At 35.0% G+C, this 19,667-nt stretch overlaps 1 protein-coding gene across 1 annotated transcript; it reads right to left on the reverse strand.

The window, feature by feature from the left end:
* Positions 1-9,418: 9,418 nt before the first annotated feature.
* LOC148209233 (uncharacterized) lies at positions 9,419-10,672 on the reverse strand. Its single transcript, XM_088117465.1, has one exon. The coding sequence runs from the start codon at positions 10,670-10,672 to the stop codon at positions 9,419-9,421; it is 1,254 nt and encodes a 417-aa protein (XP_087973591.1).
* Between the last annotated feature and the right edge of the window lie 8,995 nt (positions 10,673-19,667).

Here is a 19,667-nt window from a genome sequence, read left to right on the forward strand (position 1 = left end):
AGGGTCTCGGAAATAAGGGTTTTGCAAATGGGGGGCACAAGTTGAGGGAATAAGAACATTGGACACGTGTTGGCCTAAATAATATGGGAAAGAAGGCATGTACGATTCATTCTGATGTACCTTCTTTGGCAAGGTAGATATGTATAACGGCAATTCAAAGACATCTTCACCAGTCAAGAAGAAAGTCAGGTCATCGTCGTCAGTTATTTCCATTACACAAACCTTCGCCTTAAAATTATATACACGTCTAATTATGATATCTTCCTGTAATGGATTTATACTACTTAGCCTACATACATGTCCTAGAAATTCAGCATAAGTGATTTTACTATCCACAGTCAATCCTTTTATACAACCACCCACGTAATCCTTTTCAATATCTTTCCATTCTCCACCGAATGATATAAAAAGACGAGGCATCCTGCAAATAGACCAAAACACTATAATTAAATACAAATCAATAAATTTACAAACAAACAAGAAAAATTCAAGATTTATATTGCATGGTCTCGGTCCCTATCCCGGTCCGGTCCCAATCCCTATCCCGATCTACCCCAGTTTATCCCCATCTCGGTCCCGATCCCGATCCCGGTCGTATCTGGACATGAAAGACCGGGCTTGAGTTTACCTTATATCTCGGTCTCAAACCCGGTTCTAAATTTCATCCCGGTACCAATCCCGGTCCAAGATAAATTCTAGACTTCATTTCTGTTTTCCGTAAAATAACGTTTTTTTTTTAGAAAAATGATAAAATTTTGTATCATTACAAGTTTGAAGAAGTACAATATTCTAAAATGATGAAATGGACATACCTATATTGTGAAAACAATGGATTCGAGATAACAGATTATGTGGGGACCGATCGATTGGATAATGTGGGCCAACAATCACGTGGAGAAAATCTTGAGTATTGGAAAAAAAAACGTGACTTGCGTGTGTGTGGTGATTTGGAGTTGAAAAAACAAAGTGAGAATTGTTAAGTTGGTGGTTGGTGGGTTGGTTGGAAATTTATTATATCATAAATGCATTTATTATGAAATTAGGGCAATTTAGTCAATTTACATGATAAAATAAGGGGAGGGGTCAGAAATATGAGGTGGAGGGGTCATAAATAGGTAAAAATCAAAATGGGGTCAAAAGTACAAAGTGGTTATTGAAAGGGGTCAAAAATCCCAATTTCCCTATTTATTCAATAATAACATTAATTATATACTAAATATAAGGGATATCAACTGTTTAAATTTATAAAGTATATCAAAATTTTAACTTGTCTTTTTGGACGTGCATGGTCCACGTAAATCTTTTATATAATAACTTTATATTTCAAAAATAAAAAATAAAAAATTTTGCACCATTGTTTTCGTCTGAGAAAAATATTGGATATAATAGTATTATATCAACACACATGTATCATAGTTATATTAGTAGATATAATGGTTATATCAGAGGTATATAAGTGGTAAATTAGAAGCATATTAAGTATATATCAAATATATATCAGTGTTATATTAGTGGTAAATCATATAATCATATAAGAAGTTATATCAGTAGATAACATAGCTATATCAGTGGTATATCACTTGTATATAGATACATATCACATATATATGTGTTGTATCAGCGTGGTAAATCAATGATTATCATACGTATATCAGTGATAAGACATGTTAGAAGTTGAGTAGATATCATGATTATACCATAAATAAATCAATTGTATATCATTATTATATCAGTGGTCAGATATATTACAGATATATATCAGATATATTAAAGGGTAAATTTGTAATTTTATAATTGGACATCCATTTTTTCTGAAAAAAAATGTTATATTTGAAAAAACTAAATGTGGGTGCTAGTTTGCTTATTTTATTGAATTTTTTGGTCATATTTTCAAGTGCCCCTATTTGGGTTTTATTTTATGAAACAAGCAACTTGGAGCTTTAGCAAATGACAAAAATGGAGACATTTTTCTCATATTTTACTTCGATTCTTTTAGAGTTTTAATACATTCTAAAAATAAATATATATTTTCCTTTTGAAAATCTTGGATGATTGTGATACAAAAAATTAAATTTAGTTTTAAGCTTTTTATAGTTGTATATGTCTTTAAAAGAATTATTATAGGTCACTAAAATTTAGAAAGCTATTTCTTGAATTATAAAAAGTTCAGTAGGTTTTACCATCCAATTTTATGTCTAATTGATCTTCATCGTTACATTTTGTTAAGAAATGAAAAATTAATTAACTACTTAATATTCTGATTAGACTAGATTATCTCAGTTAAAAATATAAGACTATTGTTGGAAGTGATTTCTCAGCTCACACACCTCGGTCATGATTCCTCATGTCGAATCGACCTTCTCCAACGGACGAGCCGACCAGATCAATCACTTGATTTATTTTCTTCCACTTCGGCTCAGCTCATTCTCCGACAGATTCTGCGACATCACGCCACGTTTTACGGCAACCTTAAAGAGCCATTGAGGCCTTGTCGGGAACGTTGTCGGGGACTTCGCCTATAAATAGAACCATACCGCTTCATTTTAAGGTACGTGAACAATCTGATTCTCTCTCTTGAGTTGATTTGGACATTCACTAATTTTGGCGTCGAAGTGCTCACTCTGTTTTGCAAGTCTTCTACGTGGTAATTTCCGAAGTTCATCTTAGCTGATCCGATGTTCGCGAAGTTGATCATTTTTTTGATCGAACAACCATAGAGACTTCATATCAATGAGACGTTGGAGTCACCTCAAAAAATATTCTTTTAATTTTTCAAACATCCTTTTAATTAATTTTGGACATTTGTAAAAAGTATCCAAGGAAAATGGATGTATAGTATGACTTTTCATAGAGGAGAAAATTCATTTTTACAAAAACGCCTAATAGCACAGTGGCACTCACTAGCCCAATTTCAATCAATCATTAAGGTCCATTAGGTCCAAGTTAGTATTGAATTTGATATGCAGCAGAAGGGATAAAAATGTAAATCAATATTTTAATTACCATTTTAGATTTAAAAAACTTTATATTCTTAAAAATATATCTGGATTGGTTATAAGTTTTTATATTATATTTAACAAAGAAAAACCCACATGTGCTGTCACGTGGTATTGAGTTTGGGAGAAAAAAAAAAAGACTTGAAATTTTCTATTGGATGTGTGAAGCAAAATTTAGTAAACTTTCATGCCAAATTTAATAACACCTGAAAAAAGGTATAATTATTTTAAAATTTAAAATTACAAATAAATTAATTACATTTGCATGTGATACAAAACTATATTTATTAATATAACATACCGAGTAAGCATGAAAGAGTATCACCAACATAATTCAATGTTAATTGACACTTAATTCTTTTCCTTGAGGTCGGAGGTTCAAACTCTCATATTCCTAATTTGTTGTATTGAAAAAAAGCAGGAAAGAGTGTCCCTAGGAACTATTCTTAACCGTGTTTAGTTAGTTATTTATTTATTTAGATCAATTTGGAGTAGTTTTTTATTGGGTCATATATATCTTGAGTTATTTTCTTACAAGTATGTGAATGAAGACAGTATGTTTAACAAATTTGTGTTAATTTATAGGGATCATTCTCAAAATATGAAAAAAATATCGAGATTTGTGAGAGGTGTTGAAACTAAATGAAGAACTCGCAGTTGAAACTCTAAGTTGTGTTTTCCCTTTCTTTTTCTTTTTCGTTCTTGTGACATTAAGTTGTTTATTTATTTATGAGGCAAGTTGAAATTGAAAGCCAAAGACATTATGGATAACACAACTAAAATAGTAAAATGATTGAATCAAGGCAATTTATCCATATAATAAATATTACTAATTAGAGCTCATAGGGCTTTGTTTAGGGGGACAGCAATCATATCTCTTCATATGCAATGTTTTTTTTTTTTTTCTTTTTTGGGGGAATTTCCTTATGCAATGCTTAACAACTTTTTACATTGAGATTTGATTACGGTAACTTGAAAACTCTCTCTTATCATTTTAACTTGAAAATGCAGTTACTCCAAAATGCTAGCTCTTATCATTATTATTAACCAACTTCTCGAATGTATGGATTCTTACCCTTAATATATAGATAAAAATTTACTCTAATTTTAACCAACCAAATCGTTACATTTGCAAAGTTTTAAAAACGTATGTTCAATTTTCCAATTTTAACTATATACAAAGTTTAAATTTAATTTAAAAATTCTTATTAAAAAAAGAGAGAATTTTATAGCACTTTTTTCTCACACAGACAACAGGAAAGGAGGCACGTACTCTCTATCCTTGGGATTTTTTTTTATTATTAGGTTAAATTACAAATTTGTTTTTTAAGTTTAAGGGTGAGTCTATTTAGTCTTTTAAATTTTAATATTTTTTTTAATTTTCGTTTTTTTTCTAATAAATTCTAAAATTATTTGATCAGTTTGACACTTAGGAGTTATGTTGCATGACATGACAATTGAAGCATGCCATATAAACTAGAAAATACATGAAATTTAGTCTACTTGGCCATCTGAAAAAATCAGGTTGGTCAACTAAGCACTAAATTTATCTCTACAATTAGCTCCTTCACTCATCTGAGATTAGTCTACCTTGCATGTTTTAGTTGACATGTTCAATCACATAATTGATTCTCTAATTAAAATAAGCAATATGTCATGTATTAAACTAATAAATTAATGCCATAAATTTAATTATTAGACACGAAACTAAATATTTAAAGATATAACTATTTAAAAAATTAAATAGATATAACTTTGAGAGTGGATAAATAAATGTTATAATTTTACTTTTTGCTCGCTTTAAATTTATATAAATTAACAATATAGTTATGTTAAATATATTTTATTATTTATGATGAGTGAAAATGAATTTAAGATACGAAAATCGAGGGAACTAAAAAATTATTTTCAAAACTTTGTATTCTATAATTAAATATTGTTATATATAAATATTTAATTATACAATTAATTTATTTGAATGAATACGAAACTTTTTACACTAACTTTTCATATTACATTCACTTAATCTCTTAAGTACATATACATGGCATTATTCATACAATATTTTTAATTACATTATTTTTAATATAACAATTAAAAATATATAATTATTTTATATTTTAATTTTAAAAAATACATTTTACCTAATTTAAGCATTTTTTTGTTATATATTTTCAACTTCGCTAAAGAAAATTAATTTTATTAATTATATTTATAATCATAGTAACTATTTGAAAATTCTACAAGTTCCTAGGAATGAAATGAAGAAATTTTTCTGTATTCTAATTTGTTAGATTACTAACCTAATATTATTGATAGTTAATTATCTATTTTAATTAATTAAAAATTTTGTAAGGTATTGACTTACCTGATTTTTTTTTTCAAAAAAAGAACATAAACTTATAATTATGATAAATAAGTTCACCAAACATTTGAAATAAAAAAAATACACTAATTATAAAAGAAAAAAAAAACAATAGCAACAATTAGACTGAGATATATCACAAAGTGGAATTGTAATGTCACTAGATATAGATCCAACATGTAATCTTGCAACTTGAATATTGAAGAGTTCTCTGAGAGTAAGCTTAGGATTCGAGATATAGATCCAACATATGTTTCCCTTACAACTTGAATATATCACCAACATCTTAAGACATCATTGAAGATTGAAGAGCTTTTTTGAGAACAATAGTTCATAGAGCTAAAAAGAAGAATTCATGGATTTTTAATTGTTTATGAACAAAATTATAGAAGAAAAATTATATTTATGGAGTAATATACAGTTAAAATTACAAAACATTAGAAATTTCATTATAAATTATAAATTAAAAGATATTTTGTATTCCAATATTTTATATTTCATATATTTATTATTATTGATTGTTTGAGCCCGAAATCGATTGAGCTCAGATACGATTTAGATCGGAATGCTCAGGACGAACTATGGCCAACGATCCCACACCTTCCCTGAACCCTTCTTGAGGACGAGGTCGCTAGGCTTGAACGCTCTGACTTTTACTCTGGCGTTGTAGTACCGAGCCATACGGTTCTGATATTCTGCTAGCCGAATCTGGGAGTGAGATCTTTTCTCCTCGAGGAGGTCAGGATTCATGAGTAGGGCTTCACTGTTGGCTTGCTCATCGAAATTCTCAACTCGGGGCGTTGGCATGCCGACTTCCGCAGGGACAACAGCCTCCGACCCGAAGGCTAGGCCGTATGGCGTCTCACCAGTAGATCGGCGAGGTGTAGTTCGGTAGGACCACAATACCTCTGGTAACTCTTCTGCCCACCGACCTTTCAGAGACTCCAGCCTCGTCTTCAGACCACGCTTGATGATCTTGTTGATGGCTTCAACTTGCCCGTTAGACTGCGGATGGGCAGGCGACGAGCTGAGGTGACGTATGCCGAGCTGTTGAGAGAATTGATTAAACCGGGCACCGTCAAACTGCTTTCCATTGTCAGTAATGAAAGCGTTCGGTATGCCGAACCGACATATTATGCTCTTCCATACAAAGCTGACGACCTTCGCCTCGGTAATAGACGCCAGAGGTTCCGCTTCCGCCCACTTGGTGAAGTAATCTACAGCTACTATGGCGAATTTCAACTGTCTATTCCCCGTCGGTAGCGGGCCGATTAGATCTATCCCCCATTGAGCGAAGGGCCAAGGGCTTGAGATCAGCGTCAGCATCTCCGAGGGTTGCCTCAAAATGCTCGCGAAGCGTTGACATTTGTCGCATGTTTTGGCGAACTCCTTCGTGTCGCGCTCAATCGTCGGCCAGTAGTAGCCCTAGCGGACGACCTTCGCGGCCATGGACCGAGCTCCTCCATGGTTTCCGCAAACCCCTTCATGAATCTCGCGCATGACATACCTCGCCTCTTCCGGGTCAAGGAATCGCAGTAATGGTAGGGAATATCCCCTCTTGAAGAGCTTGCCTTCTTGCATCAAGTAGTGAGCAGCTTGGTGTCGGAGCTTCCTGGCCTGGCTCGGATCGACGGGGACAGAGCCATTGACCAGGAAGTCCTTAATTGGGTCCATCTATGTAGGCTGAGCTGGCTGGAGCTTCATCACCTCAGGCTGGTCGATGGACGACTCAGCGAGTATTTCAACTGGAACCGTTCTTGGTAGATCGGTCTCGTATGCCGAGGCCAGGCGACCCAGTGCGTCGGCGTTGGAGTTTTCGGACCTCGGCACCTGTCGAATCACATAGTCCTCAAACTGGGCGAGGAGCCCTCGGGCTTTGGCCAGATACCTCTCCATACGAGCTTCCTTTACCTAGTACTCCTCGGTAACCTAATTGACAATCAGCTGGGAGTCGCTGAGAATCAAAAGTCGCCTCACGCCCATCCCTCTGGCGACCTTTAGTCCATTTATCAATGCCTCGTACTCGGCTTCGTTGTTCGAAGCTCGGAAACCAAACCGAAGTGCGTACTCAAACCGAAGACCGCCGGGGTCGAGGAGCAGCATACCTGACCCACAACCTTTCTCATTGGACGAACCATCCACATAGAGTGTCCACTGGTCACAGACATCGCCCCCTGGCCTGGGTGGGGTCAGCTCGGCAACAAAGTCTGCGGCTGCCTGACCTTTCAACGCCGTTCTCGACTCGAAGGCGATGTCGTGCTCACTGAGCTCTAGTGCCCACTTCATCAGGCGACTCGACGTTTTGGGCTTGTAGAAAATCTGCCTCAAGGGGAAGTTTGTCGGAACGATTATTTTGTGTGCCTGGAAGTATGGTCGTAGGCGTCGCGCCGAGGTTACCAAGGCTAGGGCCAGCTTCTCAACACAGGGGTGACGAGCCTCGGCCTCGGTCAATGATTTGCTCGTGTAGTAAACAGGGCTCTGCCGCCCTTCCGGCTCCTTGATATGTACTGAGCTCACTACATTCTCCGACACTGCTAGGTACAGGTAGAGTGCATCGCCAGGCAGCGGCTTTGACAACAAGGGAGCCGAGCTGAGGTATTGCTTCAACTGCCGAAGTGCAACTTCGCAATCGTCGGTCCATTCGAACCGACCCTTTTTCCTTAGTATTTGGAAGAAAGGGTGGCACTTGTCCGTGGAGCGAGACACAAAGCGATTCAAGGCTGCCAGTCGGCCGTTCAACCTCTACAGCTGTTTAACATTCCTCGGTGCTTCCATCTCGAGGACTGCCCTTATCTTGTCCGGATTTGCTTCAATTCCGCGTTCGTGGACCATGAACCCGAGGAACTTCCCCGACGAGACCCCAAAGGCACACTTGCTCGGGTTGAGCTTCATCTGATACTTTCGAAGCACGCCGAAGGCCTCTGTTAGGTCGGCTAAATGGGAGCTCGTCTGCTTACTTTTCACCAACATGTCGTCTACATACACCTCCATGTTGCGTCCGATTTGCTTGGCGAACATCATGTTGAGCATCCACTGGTAGGTCACCCCGGCATGCTTCAGACCGAATGACATGACATTGTAGCAATACAACCCTTGGTCGGTAACAAAGGCGGTATGCTCTTGGTCGGGCACATGCATCTGAATCTGATTGTACCCGAAGTAAGCATCCATGAAGGAAAGGAGTTCATGTCCTGCCGTTGCGTCGACGAGCTGATCTATCCGAGGCAGGGGAAAACTATCTTTCGGACACGCTTTATTGAGGCTCGTGAAGTTAATGCAGACGCGCCATTTACCGTTGGACTTTTTCACTAAAACTACGTTAGACAACCACGCGGGGTAATGAACTTCTCTTATGAATTTAGCTCGCATCAACTGCTCGACTTCTTTACAAATTACATTACTTCGCTCGGCGTCGACAGGCCGACGCTTTTGCCTCACAGGCCTATAACTAGGATCTACATTAAGTCTATGCACCATTATACTTGGGTCTATGCCCGACATGTTGTGATGAGACCATGCGAACACATCAGTATTTGCTTTCAGAAAACCGACGAGCTCCTCTCTCACCTCGGCGGGACTTCCCTTAGATCATGAATCAAGGGCCGACCAATTATGGCGTTGTATGCGGAGCTCCGATCTATCACAACAAATTCTGCGACTTTAGTTATTTGTTGATCTCCCTCGCCGATGGTAACAGGGAGCGAGACATATCCTTCCGCGCTCACTGACTCCCCTGCAAAGCCGACCAACGGCGTCAGGCTGAACTTCAAGTGCCTCTTCTACCACGCTAAGGCCGTGTAGGTCGAGAACGATAAGATGTTGGCCGACGCTCCACCGTCGATAAGAACTCTTCTCACCTTCACGTGATCTATGAGTGGGGCGATTACTAGGGCGTCATTATGGGGCATGTGCACTCCTTTGCCGTCTTGGTCGTCGAATAAGATCGGCATCACAGGCTCTTTGGGGTACGAGGTACAGACCTCGTGTGCTGCTTCCCGAGCCAGAGCTTTTCTCTTCTGCCCCGACTGTCCCCCACTTGGGCCCCCATGGATGGTATTTATAACGGCGGGACGATCTTCCTTCCGTCTCGGCGGGGGCGATTTCTCTCGCTTGTCCTCCTGAACCGACCCTTTTGGCTCCGCCCTTTCACGCCTGCCGACGTATTTTTCAAGTAACCCCTCCGAATCAGATCCTCGACCTGCTCCTTCAAGTGGAAACAGCATGAGGTGTCGTGGCCATGATCCTTGTGGAATCGGCAGTAGAGTCGTTTGTCTCGTTTCCCTGGAGGTCGGCGGAGCTTTTCTGGGGCTGCGAAAAGCGCCTCCAGGTCGGTGTCTTCGGCCGCTGCGTAGATCTCCGCAATTGAGGCATTCAACGGAGTGAACTTGTCGAACTTCAGCCCTCGACGGTCTGAAGGGGCTTTCTCGTCTCGACGACCTCTATTCTTACTGTCGTCGGCCTGTCGAGACGAGCTCCAACCATCGCTGCGCGGCTTCTTGGGAAGAGAGGACCTTTGGTCTCGATCTTTACCACGGTTGCTCTGTCGAGCTCCATTGGCTTTCCACAACTCCAAGTCGTCGATGTACTGGCGAGCTCTAGCGAGCATCTCGTTCAGGGAGGCCGGCGGTCGACTTCCGAACTCTATCGTTAGGTTCCTGTCCTTCAAACCCGTGGTGAAGTACATCATGGCGATGTCATCAGTGCAACTTACCACTTTGACATGCTCGTCCATGAACCGAGCGACGTACTCTGTCAAGGATTCATTGTCCCGTTGCTTCACTATTCCGAGGTGAGAGGGTGGCAACTTCAGCAACTGCCGAGCTGAGAACTGGTTGATGAACATCCTTCTCAACTGTTGATAACTGTCGATGGATCGTGGCTTCAACTGTCGGTACCACAATCTTGCTGAGCCTTCTAAGGTTATTTGAAATGCTCGGCACGTCATGGTGTCGCTCGCGGCCAGGAAATCCATCTTCCCCTCGAACACCTCTACGTAGGAGATCGGATCTCCAGACTCGTCGTAAGAACTCATGACCGGAGCCTTGAACCTCGGTGGAATAGGTGCGTCCAAGATCGCTTGGGAGAAAGGCGGTTCCTCTTGCTCGGCCACGCGATGCGGGTCTACAGGCCTGCACCGCCGCTTAAGATCTTCTATCTCCTTCTGAAACTGATCCCAGAGGAGGTCTACTTCAGACCGAAACGAATGGTCAGCGTGGGAGGACCTCTCTTGAACGTCGACCACTGGGCTTTCCTCCTCATCGTCAACCAAATACTCCCGATCTTCGGGTGCCACTACTCGTCGCCTCGGCATCTCAGCACCTCGGCCCTGATGGGCGTTGGAGTTATTGAAAGATGCCAAGGGAGTCCGGATTGGTCGGATCCTCGGGCGCCGGCCCTCGACCCGATCGTCCCGCCGAGGGTGGTCGTGAATCTGTGCTCCCAGGGCACTGCCTGTCCTGACTCATTGCGGCTTTCGCGAGGGTGCTCTAGCTCGGGCGTCCCTGCGGGGTTGGAACTGATACTCCGTTCTTTGGGTAGGATGCATCGGTCCCTTTCCTCGAATGGGATCCCTGGAGACGGAAGAGCCAGACACCTCGCTGCCTCTCTCAACCGCCTCAAGTCTTGCTTTGACTTCCTTGAGCTCGGCGATCACGTCGGCTACCATGACGGGGTCCATGCCTGCATTAGCACTTGCCCCGGAACGTACACCTGTGTTTCCCCAACCGCGGAGGCGAGGTGCGCGGGGCGGCAGTGGCGGAAACTGATCTGAGGCGAGGTGGAAGTCCCGGACTGCTACGGGATCGGACGTGGCCGGCCGACCTCCATTCTCCTTGACCGCTCCCGCGTGGGGTCGTTGTTTGACGACGGGAGTTCCTGCCACCTGAGAATACGTGAGTCGAGGATGGGCTCGGGAAGTGACCGCATCCCTCATAGGAGAGCGGATAGGCGAAAGTTGAGATCGTGACTGCTGGGAGCGGGTTTGGGCCATTGGCTGAGATTGTAAAAGGTGAGGCTGACTTCTAGATATGTCGTCCCCACAGACGGCGCCAAATCTTTGAGCCCGAAATCTATTGAGCTCGGATACGATTTAGATCGGAATGCTCAGGACGAACTATGGCCAATGATCCCACACTTTCCCTGAACCCTTCTTGAGACCTGCAAAACAAGGTTAGCACTCCGACGAGCAAGTTAGTTCTAGTCCGAGCTAACCTGCCGAGTCTACTTGGGATTTCGTACCTTGCACTTAAGGCAAATGTTTCTATTTATAGAAACTGGGCCCGACAGGGGTTCAGACAAACCCTAAAATCGCGGCGTGTTGTCGGGTACGGAAGGGACACTGTTACGGACTTTGTATTAGCTCAGCTCGGCACTATAGGTCCTACCCTGACTGCCGACCTGAGTATTTTGGAGCTGCTTTCTCCATTTCGCTCGCGTGTTTAATCAACTCACCTTTTCGATCATGACACGTGGCAGGCCAGGATTCGCCTCCAACATTGATAATTAATTAAAATCGGTAGAAAATACCCTTTATATTCCGTATAGTAATTATTAACTATATTTAAGAGAGAGATAAAATAATTAGTTGATTTTTTAAAATTAATTGGTAGTCACATGCCTAGTAATTTAGAAATTGAGAGATGGTTTTATTAGTAAAAAAAATATAGCTTATCAATATTTATTGAAGTAGGATGTGCAAGACAATAAAAGGCTAAAATTTTTGTTTGGTTGTTGACTTTGGCTTTTATTTTATATCTTATTTATATTTAAAAAATATTTTGTTACAACCCTTAAAGTTTATATAATAGTTTTTTTTGTCATCAAATTTTGTAGTATATTTAATTAGATTTTCCTGTGGCATCACATAATCTTGCATTTTTAGATCACATACATCAACTACAAATTGGATGATTTAAGATTTAAGCTAAATGTAACATGAAAATTTTAACCACAAAAATTAATAAAATTGTTTATAAATAAAATAAAATTAAAATATAGTTTTGGTCCATAAAATTTGATCTCGTCTCTAATTTAATTATTAAGTTTAAAAAGTTATATTTTTAGCCTCTCAAATTTTAATGTTTTAAATTCAATTTTTCCGTTAAAATCCAAAACACGAGTCAATGAAAAAAATGACATAATATGAATATATAGTAAAAAAAACGATATCCCGTAAAAATTAAGAGATAAGGATTTCCTCTTAATTAAGCCTAATCTATTTGAACTAATAAACCACCATGATGGTTACCTCATACATGGTATTAAAAAGAATAATAATAAGATTTTTAAGAACTAAATTAAGAAGAGCAGTAAACTAAAATATATCAAAGTTCAGTATCAATTGAGTTAATAAAAATAGAATATATTAAAGTTTGTATCTCATAATTAATCAAAATAATATTTTAAAAAATAAAATCTTTACATTATTATGATTCTAAGTTTTAGGCATAAATTCTTAACTGTTCTATGTCTTTCAACTTTCAAATATTTATTTTACTGCTTAAATTTTATATTAAAAAAATTAATTTAATTTCTCACTAATAATTTATTAAGATTCAAAATATATTCAAAACTTAATATCTAACCTACTACTCACGGCTTCGAACAACACTATTCTCATCGTATATAAATTTTGATTAGTCATGTAAATGAAAACTGTATAATTTTTTTTATGTTACATTAAAAATGTTGTCACTGTGATTTGGACATAATTTTAATTCAATCATTAAAATTTTAAAGGTTTCAATTTATCTCTATAATTTGAGTTTAGTTTTAATCCGATTTTTAAGATTTTAAAAGTGAAATTTGGTTGATGCGGTCTAGGCAAACCTCATGAATCATGCATGTTTTATCATATTAACACATTTTTTTAACTTAACAACGAATTGTCTAGTGGTGCTAGTTGACCATATTAGGATTTAATGTTGAGTAAAAAATAGAAGGTAAAAAAGGTAAGGTTTAACTTGACTGCAGGATAAAACAGAAACTTTTAAAACCACGTTGACTAAATTTATCATTTAACATTATAAATTTTACAATATATAGAGGTTAAATCGTTATAAATTTTAAATCGTAGAAATTAATTATTACATAATCAAGTTCATGAATTGAATTATTATAAATAAGTATAGAGGTTAAATTACCTAAAATATTGCATCATCCAAAGTAAAATATGTGACCTGTCTCAATTATTGTTGGAAATGGACAAATGAACGGCCAGAAATTATTCCACGTGATGAGGAGTACCATATTACGGTGGAGTGGCAGCACAGAGGGTAGAAACTTATTTAATATAAACGTTATCTGGTTTAGTTGAGAAACGTGCTGCTGCCCGCTGTATTTTTGGTTTTATAATTCATAATTTCCATTTTACCCTTTTTGAATAAACAATATTTAACATAATAGAGGAATTCGTCAGAGCATGACACGTGTACCGCTCTGTGCTCCGTCCTTATCCAGATTTAAGAAACGACCTTATTGCATGGATTAAGTACATTATCCACTTTTGTTGTACAACAATAATAATTATATTTCGATGTGGGGCCCATTCAGGATGACGTGGCTTTTCGGTCAATGTGACCTCCAGCTGGACTCTGGTGCCTCTATCTGGCTGTTCCCAATCTCCAATGTACTTTTCCCCTTTTTTTTTCTCTATTTATAAAAATTTAAAGTTTAAATATTATTCTTTTTACTTTTAAACATTTGTTTATTTTGATTATGGTATTTTAAAATATATGTTTTTGTCTATCTACTTTTAAATTTTTTATTTTAATACATGTACTTTCAAAACGTGTAATTTAATTTATATATTTTTAATTTTTATTTTCATCTCATTTTTTTCAATTATAGTTTTAATATGACAATTCATTGACTGAACTTTTAAAAATGTAGTTAACATTAAGTATAAAACTTTTGTAGTTAATTAAAAGTATAGGAGCTAAAATATATAGATTAAAATAAACATATATAAATAAAAATAAAAAAAATACATAGATTAAAATAATATTTAAATCAAAATTTAAATATTTTACCCCTAACTTTTGTTTTGTTTTGTTTTTTTTTTTTGTGCATGTGATCCATATGAGCACGCTGGGAAAACAAATTGGTTTATTGGTTTAAAATATGGTAGGTTAAATTATAATTCTTACTCTGGCGTCTCTTTAGTGTATTAACTTATAAGATTTCGTTGTATTGTTAAACTTTTCTTTGATTCAAAATAAGTTGACGTGGTTAATACTATTATTTAAATATTGACGTGTGGTATTTAATTAGATTAACATGTGACGATGTGCAACATGTAACATTAGGTGACATAAAGAGGGTAGACCAGCCAATTTGAAAAAAGTTCAAACTTAATTGAGGTATATATTTTCGATAAAAAAATTGTTGGTTCAAAATTTCACCCCACGTTCTACTAAAAAACATAATAAACAAGTAGATAGACAAAAAAAATTAAATGGTATGGGTGGACAAAAGATATTTTAAACTAACTTTTTTTACTTGTTTATGGTTATTTTCCCATTGACAAGTTCAATTGTGTCTGGCTTTTTGAAAAATATTTGTTTGAGGGTAAATTATAGTTTGCCACGTGTACCAACATGTTAATAAAATATTATTAATATTTTTTATTATCATAAAATAGAGATTTTAACCCACGATCTCCTAAATAAAATAAAGAGACCTCAACTATCAAGCTACACCTATACTTGTTAAATTTTTAAATATTTTATTTGAATTCTTAAATTTTACATTAGAAAAATCTCTTTGAACTTTTTCTATTAATTTTCATTAATTATTTAACAAAAGAAAAATCTAGATCTAGAAATCTAACCCCTAACTTACCATATATGACTTCAAAGAGTTGTCCATATAATCCTATATATACTCACACACCTTAATTGAGTTGGTTAATATTAAGATACTCTTTTTGACGCTTAAATTCTATTTTACATCATTTATAGACTTAAGTGTAAATTGAAAAATTCATTTCTCAAATGCAACCAAATCTTAGAGTTTTTATCCAAAATCTGCCGTTCACCCATCGAGTCCGCCTGAACATACTATCTCACAAGATTTCATACCTAATTCGGTACCAAATTGTTTGAAATTCAATGAATATATTAGTGATTTAAATTTCCTTTAACATACAATATAGACCAACATTAGAAGAGATGAGAGCAATCAAACTTAAGCTTTACATATACGTACTTTCACAGTTTTATTTTGACTATGCTATATCGAGATGCATAAGTTTCTACTATGAAAGGGGAGAGATATCTACAAAAGAACGATAGAGAAAATTCTCACACATCTTATAAATTGTGCCTCTCTTTGAATAAGTAACTCACATCATTTTTATTATATCTCAAAATCCTTACAACGTAGTGCATACAACTTTTTCCTCTAATGCTGTGAAGTTGAACATAGCTCAACGAGTTAAGATACCTATCTATAACCAGAAAATCGTGAGTTTAAATCTTTACATTCACATGTTGTATTAAAAAATCTCTCACCAATGCCCTATATCTTTCTTCACAAATTCCTCCACCTTGATATTTAACATGATATCATAGTAGGAGATTCTGTATTCAAATTTCTATAATTTCATTTCTCTCATTTAGAAGTGTTCAGACATTTATAAAAGATCAAGGTGCATGATGTTCCAATCTTCATACGTAAACTTTTCAACTCAACTAGTTAGAACATATCTTATCGACTAAAAATTCAGAGTCCCCACGTATTATTGAACTTAAAAAAAATATTAAGGTGTAACTAATGAAGGCCTATCTTGTATGCACTTACCAGCATTTTCTAAAAAATAAAAGAAATATTTTCTTTTGATTATTTTGTCATTCCTCATTGGATACGCAGGATTTGACTTTATTTTTAATTATAAAATATAATTGAGGTAATATTTGTGTATATAATATATATATATATATATATATATATATATATATATATATAGACATATTTTGGTTGAATTTCGTAATAGCTCGATAGATACAGATGCTTGAGCATTTTTGGATGTCCCACCTTATCCAAGGAAATTTGAAGGGCCATGGGGTCATTTTCTAAAATATCTACAAATTTTTATTTTTATAAAAGTAATTATAAATACACTCTTTTGTTTTTAAAACTGCAATATCTTCTAAAAAATTACCAATCACTGATTATAATTTGTATATTTTTATTTTATTTAATCACGATGAAAGATTTTAATCATAACTGTTAATAATTAATCTAACTTTGATTGTTTATAACAATCATAATAATCTCTAATTGAGGTAGGTTTTACTTTTCACTATCCAAGAATAATTTTTTTTTCTATGCCTGTAAACCAATTCAAGTGTGTGTTTCATAAGAAAACCAATAATATTTTATTTTATTTTACTCAATTAATTTATGTTGTAATTTAAAACTTTTAATGCTAATTTGATATCGTAAGAATGTCATTTTACCAAGATATATATATATAGTTGAATAAATCTAGAAAACATATATAATTTCCTAATTTTTGTAAATAAACATTACAAAATAAATACAGCCATCTTTCATTTTCTGAAAAAAGAAGAAAAAAAAACCTTTCATTTTCAGTCTAATGTCTACTAGAAATAACTGACTACTATTCTCTTGCACTGGATTTTGACTTGTTTAATTCAATGAACATTTTAAATTATTCTGATAACAATTTTATTTATTTCGTATTTCTATGATCATCTGACTTATAAAGCTATTGACCATTAATTAGATTTATGTTAAATAATCATTTATATGATTTGAGTTCAGTTTTCTTATATATATATATATTAAATAATCTAATTCCCCTGTAACAATTTTTTTTTCTGCGTCCACGCGACTTTTTTGTTTGGTCAAATAGAATTAATTTATTTACCAAGTGTACCTTCTATTTTGGTTTATTTTGAGTGTTGTAGTCTCAATTTTTTTTTGTCCGTTTGAGTGTATTTACTTTCAAAACTTCCATTTTTTTATATCTACTTTTTAAAAATTACCATTTTAATCTCTATTGATGAAATTTTAACAGGAATTTATGGTTGTATTTTAGAAAATTTAGTAAGTGTTATACTAAAATTTTAATAACATAAAAAATAAAAATAAAAAGAGAAAAATAATTTTTAGAAGATACTAGTACGGAAAATAAAATATAAAAATACAAAAACCAACGAAGACAAGCACTATTAATATTCATGGGTTTCATCTCAAAACCAATTTGCGATGAGAGAGTAGTTCATGTTTATTATAAATGTCTTTTTTTTTCATCCTTAACATCTCCACTCAATCGTAATTCATGGGTTCCATCTCAAAATCAATTGGCAATGAAAGAAATAGTCTATGTCTATTATAAACTAAGGCAAAATACGTTTTTGGTCCCGCAGGTTTGAAGTAGGTGTCTAGTTGGTCCTTGAAGTTTCAAAATGAATACTTTTAGTCCCTAACATTTGAGGTAGGTGTCTAATTGGTCCCTGAAGTTTCAAAACAAACACTTTTGATCATTGAGATTTAAAGTAGGTGTCAAATTGATCCCTGAAGTTCTAAAATGAACATTTTTGATCCATGAAATTTGAGAAATAGTTCTAAATGGCCTCTGATTTTTTTACTGTTAATTAACTAATATTAAAACGACGTGACAAATTACAATTAAATTGTTTATTGTAGTTGTTGATGTGGTAAATTCTATAGTTAAATAATATATGTTCGATATAAATGGCGAACGACGACGACAAAGACGTGGTGGTCATCGAAAAAGGGTAGGAAGAAGAGAGAGGGAGAGATGAGGAGATGAGAGATAAAGTATCATCACTCACACATATATTATTTAATTAATATAATTTGTCACATCAGCAACTACAATAAACAATTTAATTGTAATTTGCCACATCATTTTAATATTAGTTAATTAACGGTAAAAAAAAATCAGGGACAATTTAGAACTATTTCTCAAATTTCAGGGACCAAAAATGTTCATTTTAAAACTTCAGAGACAAAGTTGACACCTACTTTAGACCTCAAGGATAAAAAATGTTCGTTTTGAAACTTTAGGGATGGAGTAGATACCTATCTCGAGCACCAAAAATGTATTTGTCCATAAACTATTATAAATTCTTTTTCTTTTCCTCAACGTGGGAACCTACGACTGAGGGTGAATTTTGGAAGAATTTCGTGAAAGCCCGCAAAAACCGATGAGACTAAAGTGAGAGACATCAATTCCGAGGTGTGTGTACTTTATAAAAACGAAGCGTCGACACGTCGCCACGTAATCCTCTCCCCGCCTACTCTACATGGATTTTACAAAGGCAAAACGCCAATTAGCTACGAGCTGTTCAATAACTAATAATTATTATTATTAACTCGTCGTTTCCAAAGGAAAAAAAACAACAAGAAAAAGGTTCTATTTAATCACAACTGTCTAATTTCTCAGCTTTACAAATTATTTCATAGATTTTTAATTTTTAAAATTTTTAGTCTTAGTACATTGCCAAATTTCTAACTTTTATGTTATTTTAGTTACTCAATTATAAAAATATTTATTAATATAAATTTTACTCAACGATAATTGATACTTAATTCTGACCAAGAAGTTATGAGCTCTTCTTAGACTCAAAAGAAAAAAAAGTGTAATATTATTTAATAAGTTCTCACAATTTTTTTATTTAGTATTTAATAAATTTTTGTATTTTAAAAGTACCCTAATAAATTATTAAACTCCCTCACTAAAGGTTATATTTACACCAAATTAATTATGTATCTAATAGATCAATATAATTTAAGAAATATCAAATAAGTTTGGATTTTTTATTTTCATTTTTTTATAATAAGTTAGATAGTTATTAGATATAAAATTGAAAATTTAAAGATTTATTAGATACAAAATTAACGGTTGAGAAACTAATTAGACATTAGAGATATAAGATTTAAAATTTAAAGATTTATTATTAATACTTTTTTTTTAGTTTAAAGAGCTACTATGGATGAAAATTTAGGGCGGTAACATTCCCAATTATTGTTCTCGTTTCCAAAGTTTATTAAAAAACTTAAGCATAATAACTAAATATGTTTATTGTTTCTTATTTTTTTTGGAAACATTCTCAAAATTGTATTGAAATTTTGGAAACAATCAAAACAAACTTGTTGTTTCCGTTTCTAATTTGTTACAATACATAAATATAAATATTATTTGATCATCCTTGAATATTCATGAGTATTAGGCTATACGATTCTATTTTCTTTATTAAAAATTAAAAAATAGAAAAAATAACGAGAACGTTACTAAGCCTTTAGTAACTTTA

The sequence above is a fragment of the Momordica charantia genome (genome assembly GCF_013281855.1).
Source record: "Momordica charantia cultivar OHB3-1 chromosome 9 unlocalized genomic scaffold, Mcharantia_2.0 BLBB01000009.1, whole genome shotgun sequence".
In the NCBI taxonomy this organism is placed as follows: Eukaryota; Viridiplantae; Streptophyta; class Magnoliopsida; order Cucurbitales; family Cucurbitaceae; genus Momordica; species Momordica charantia.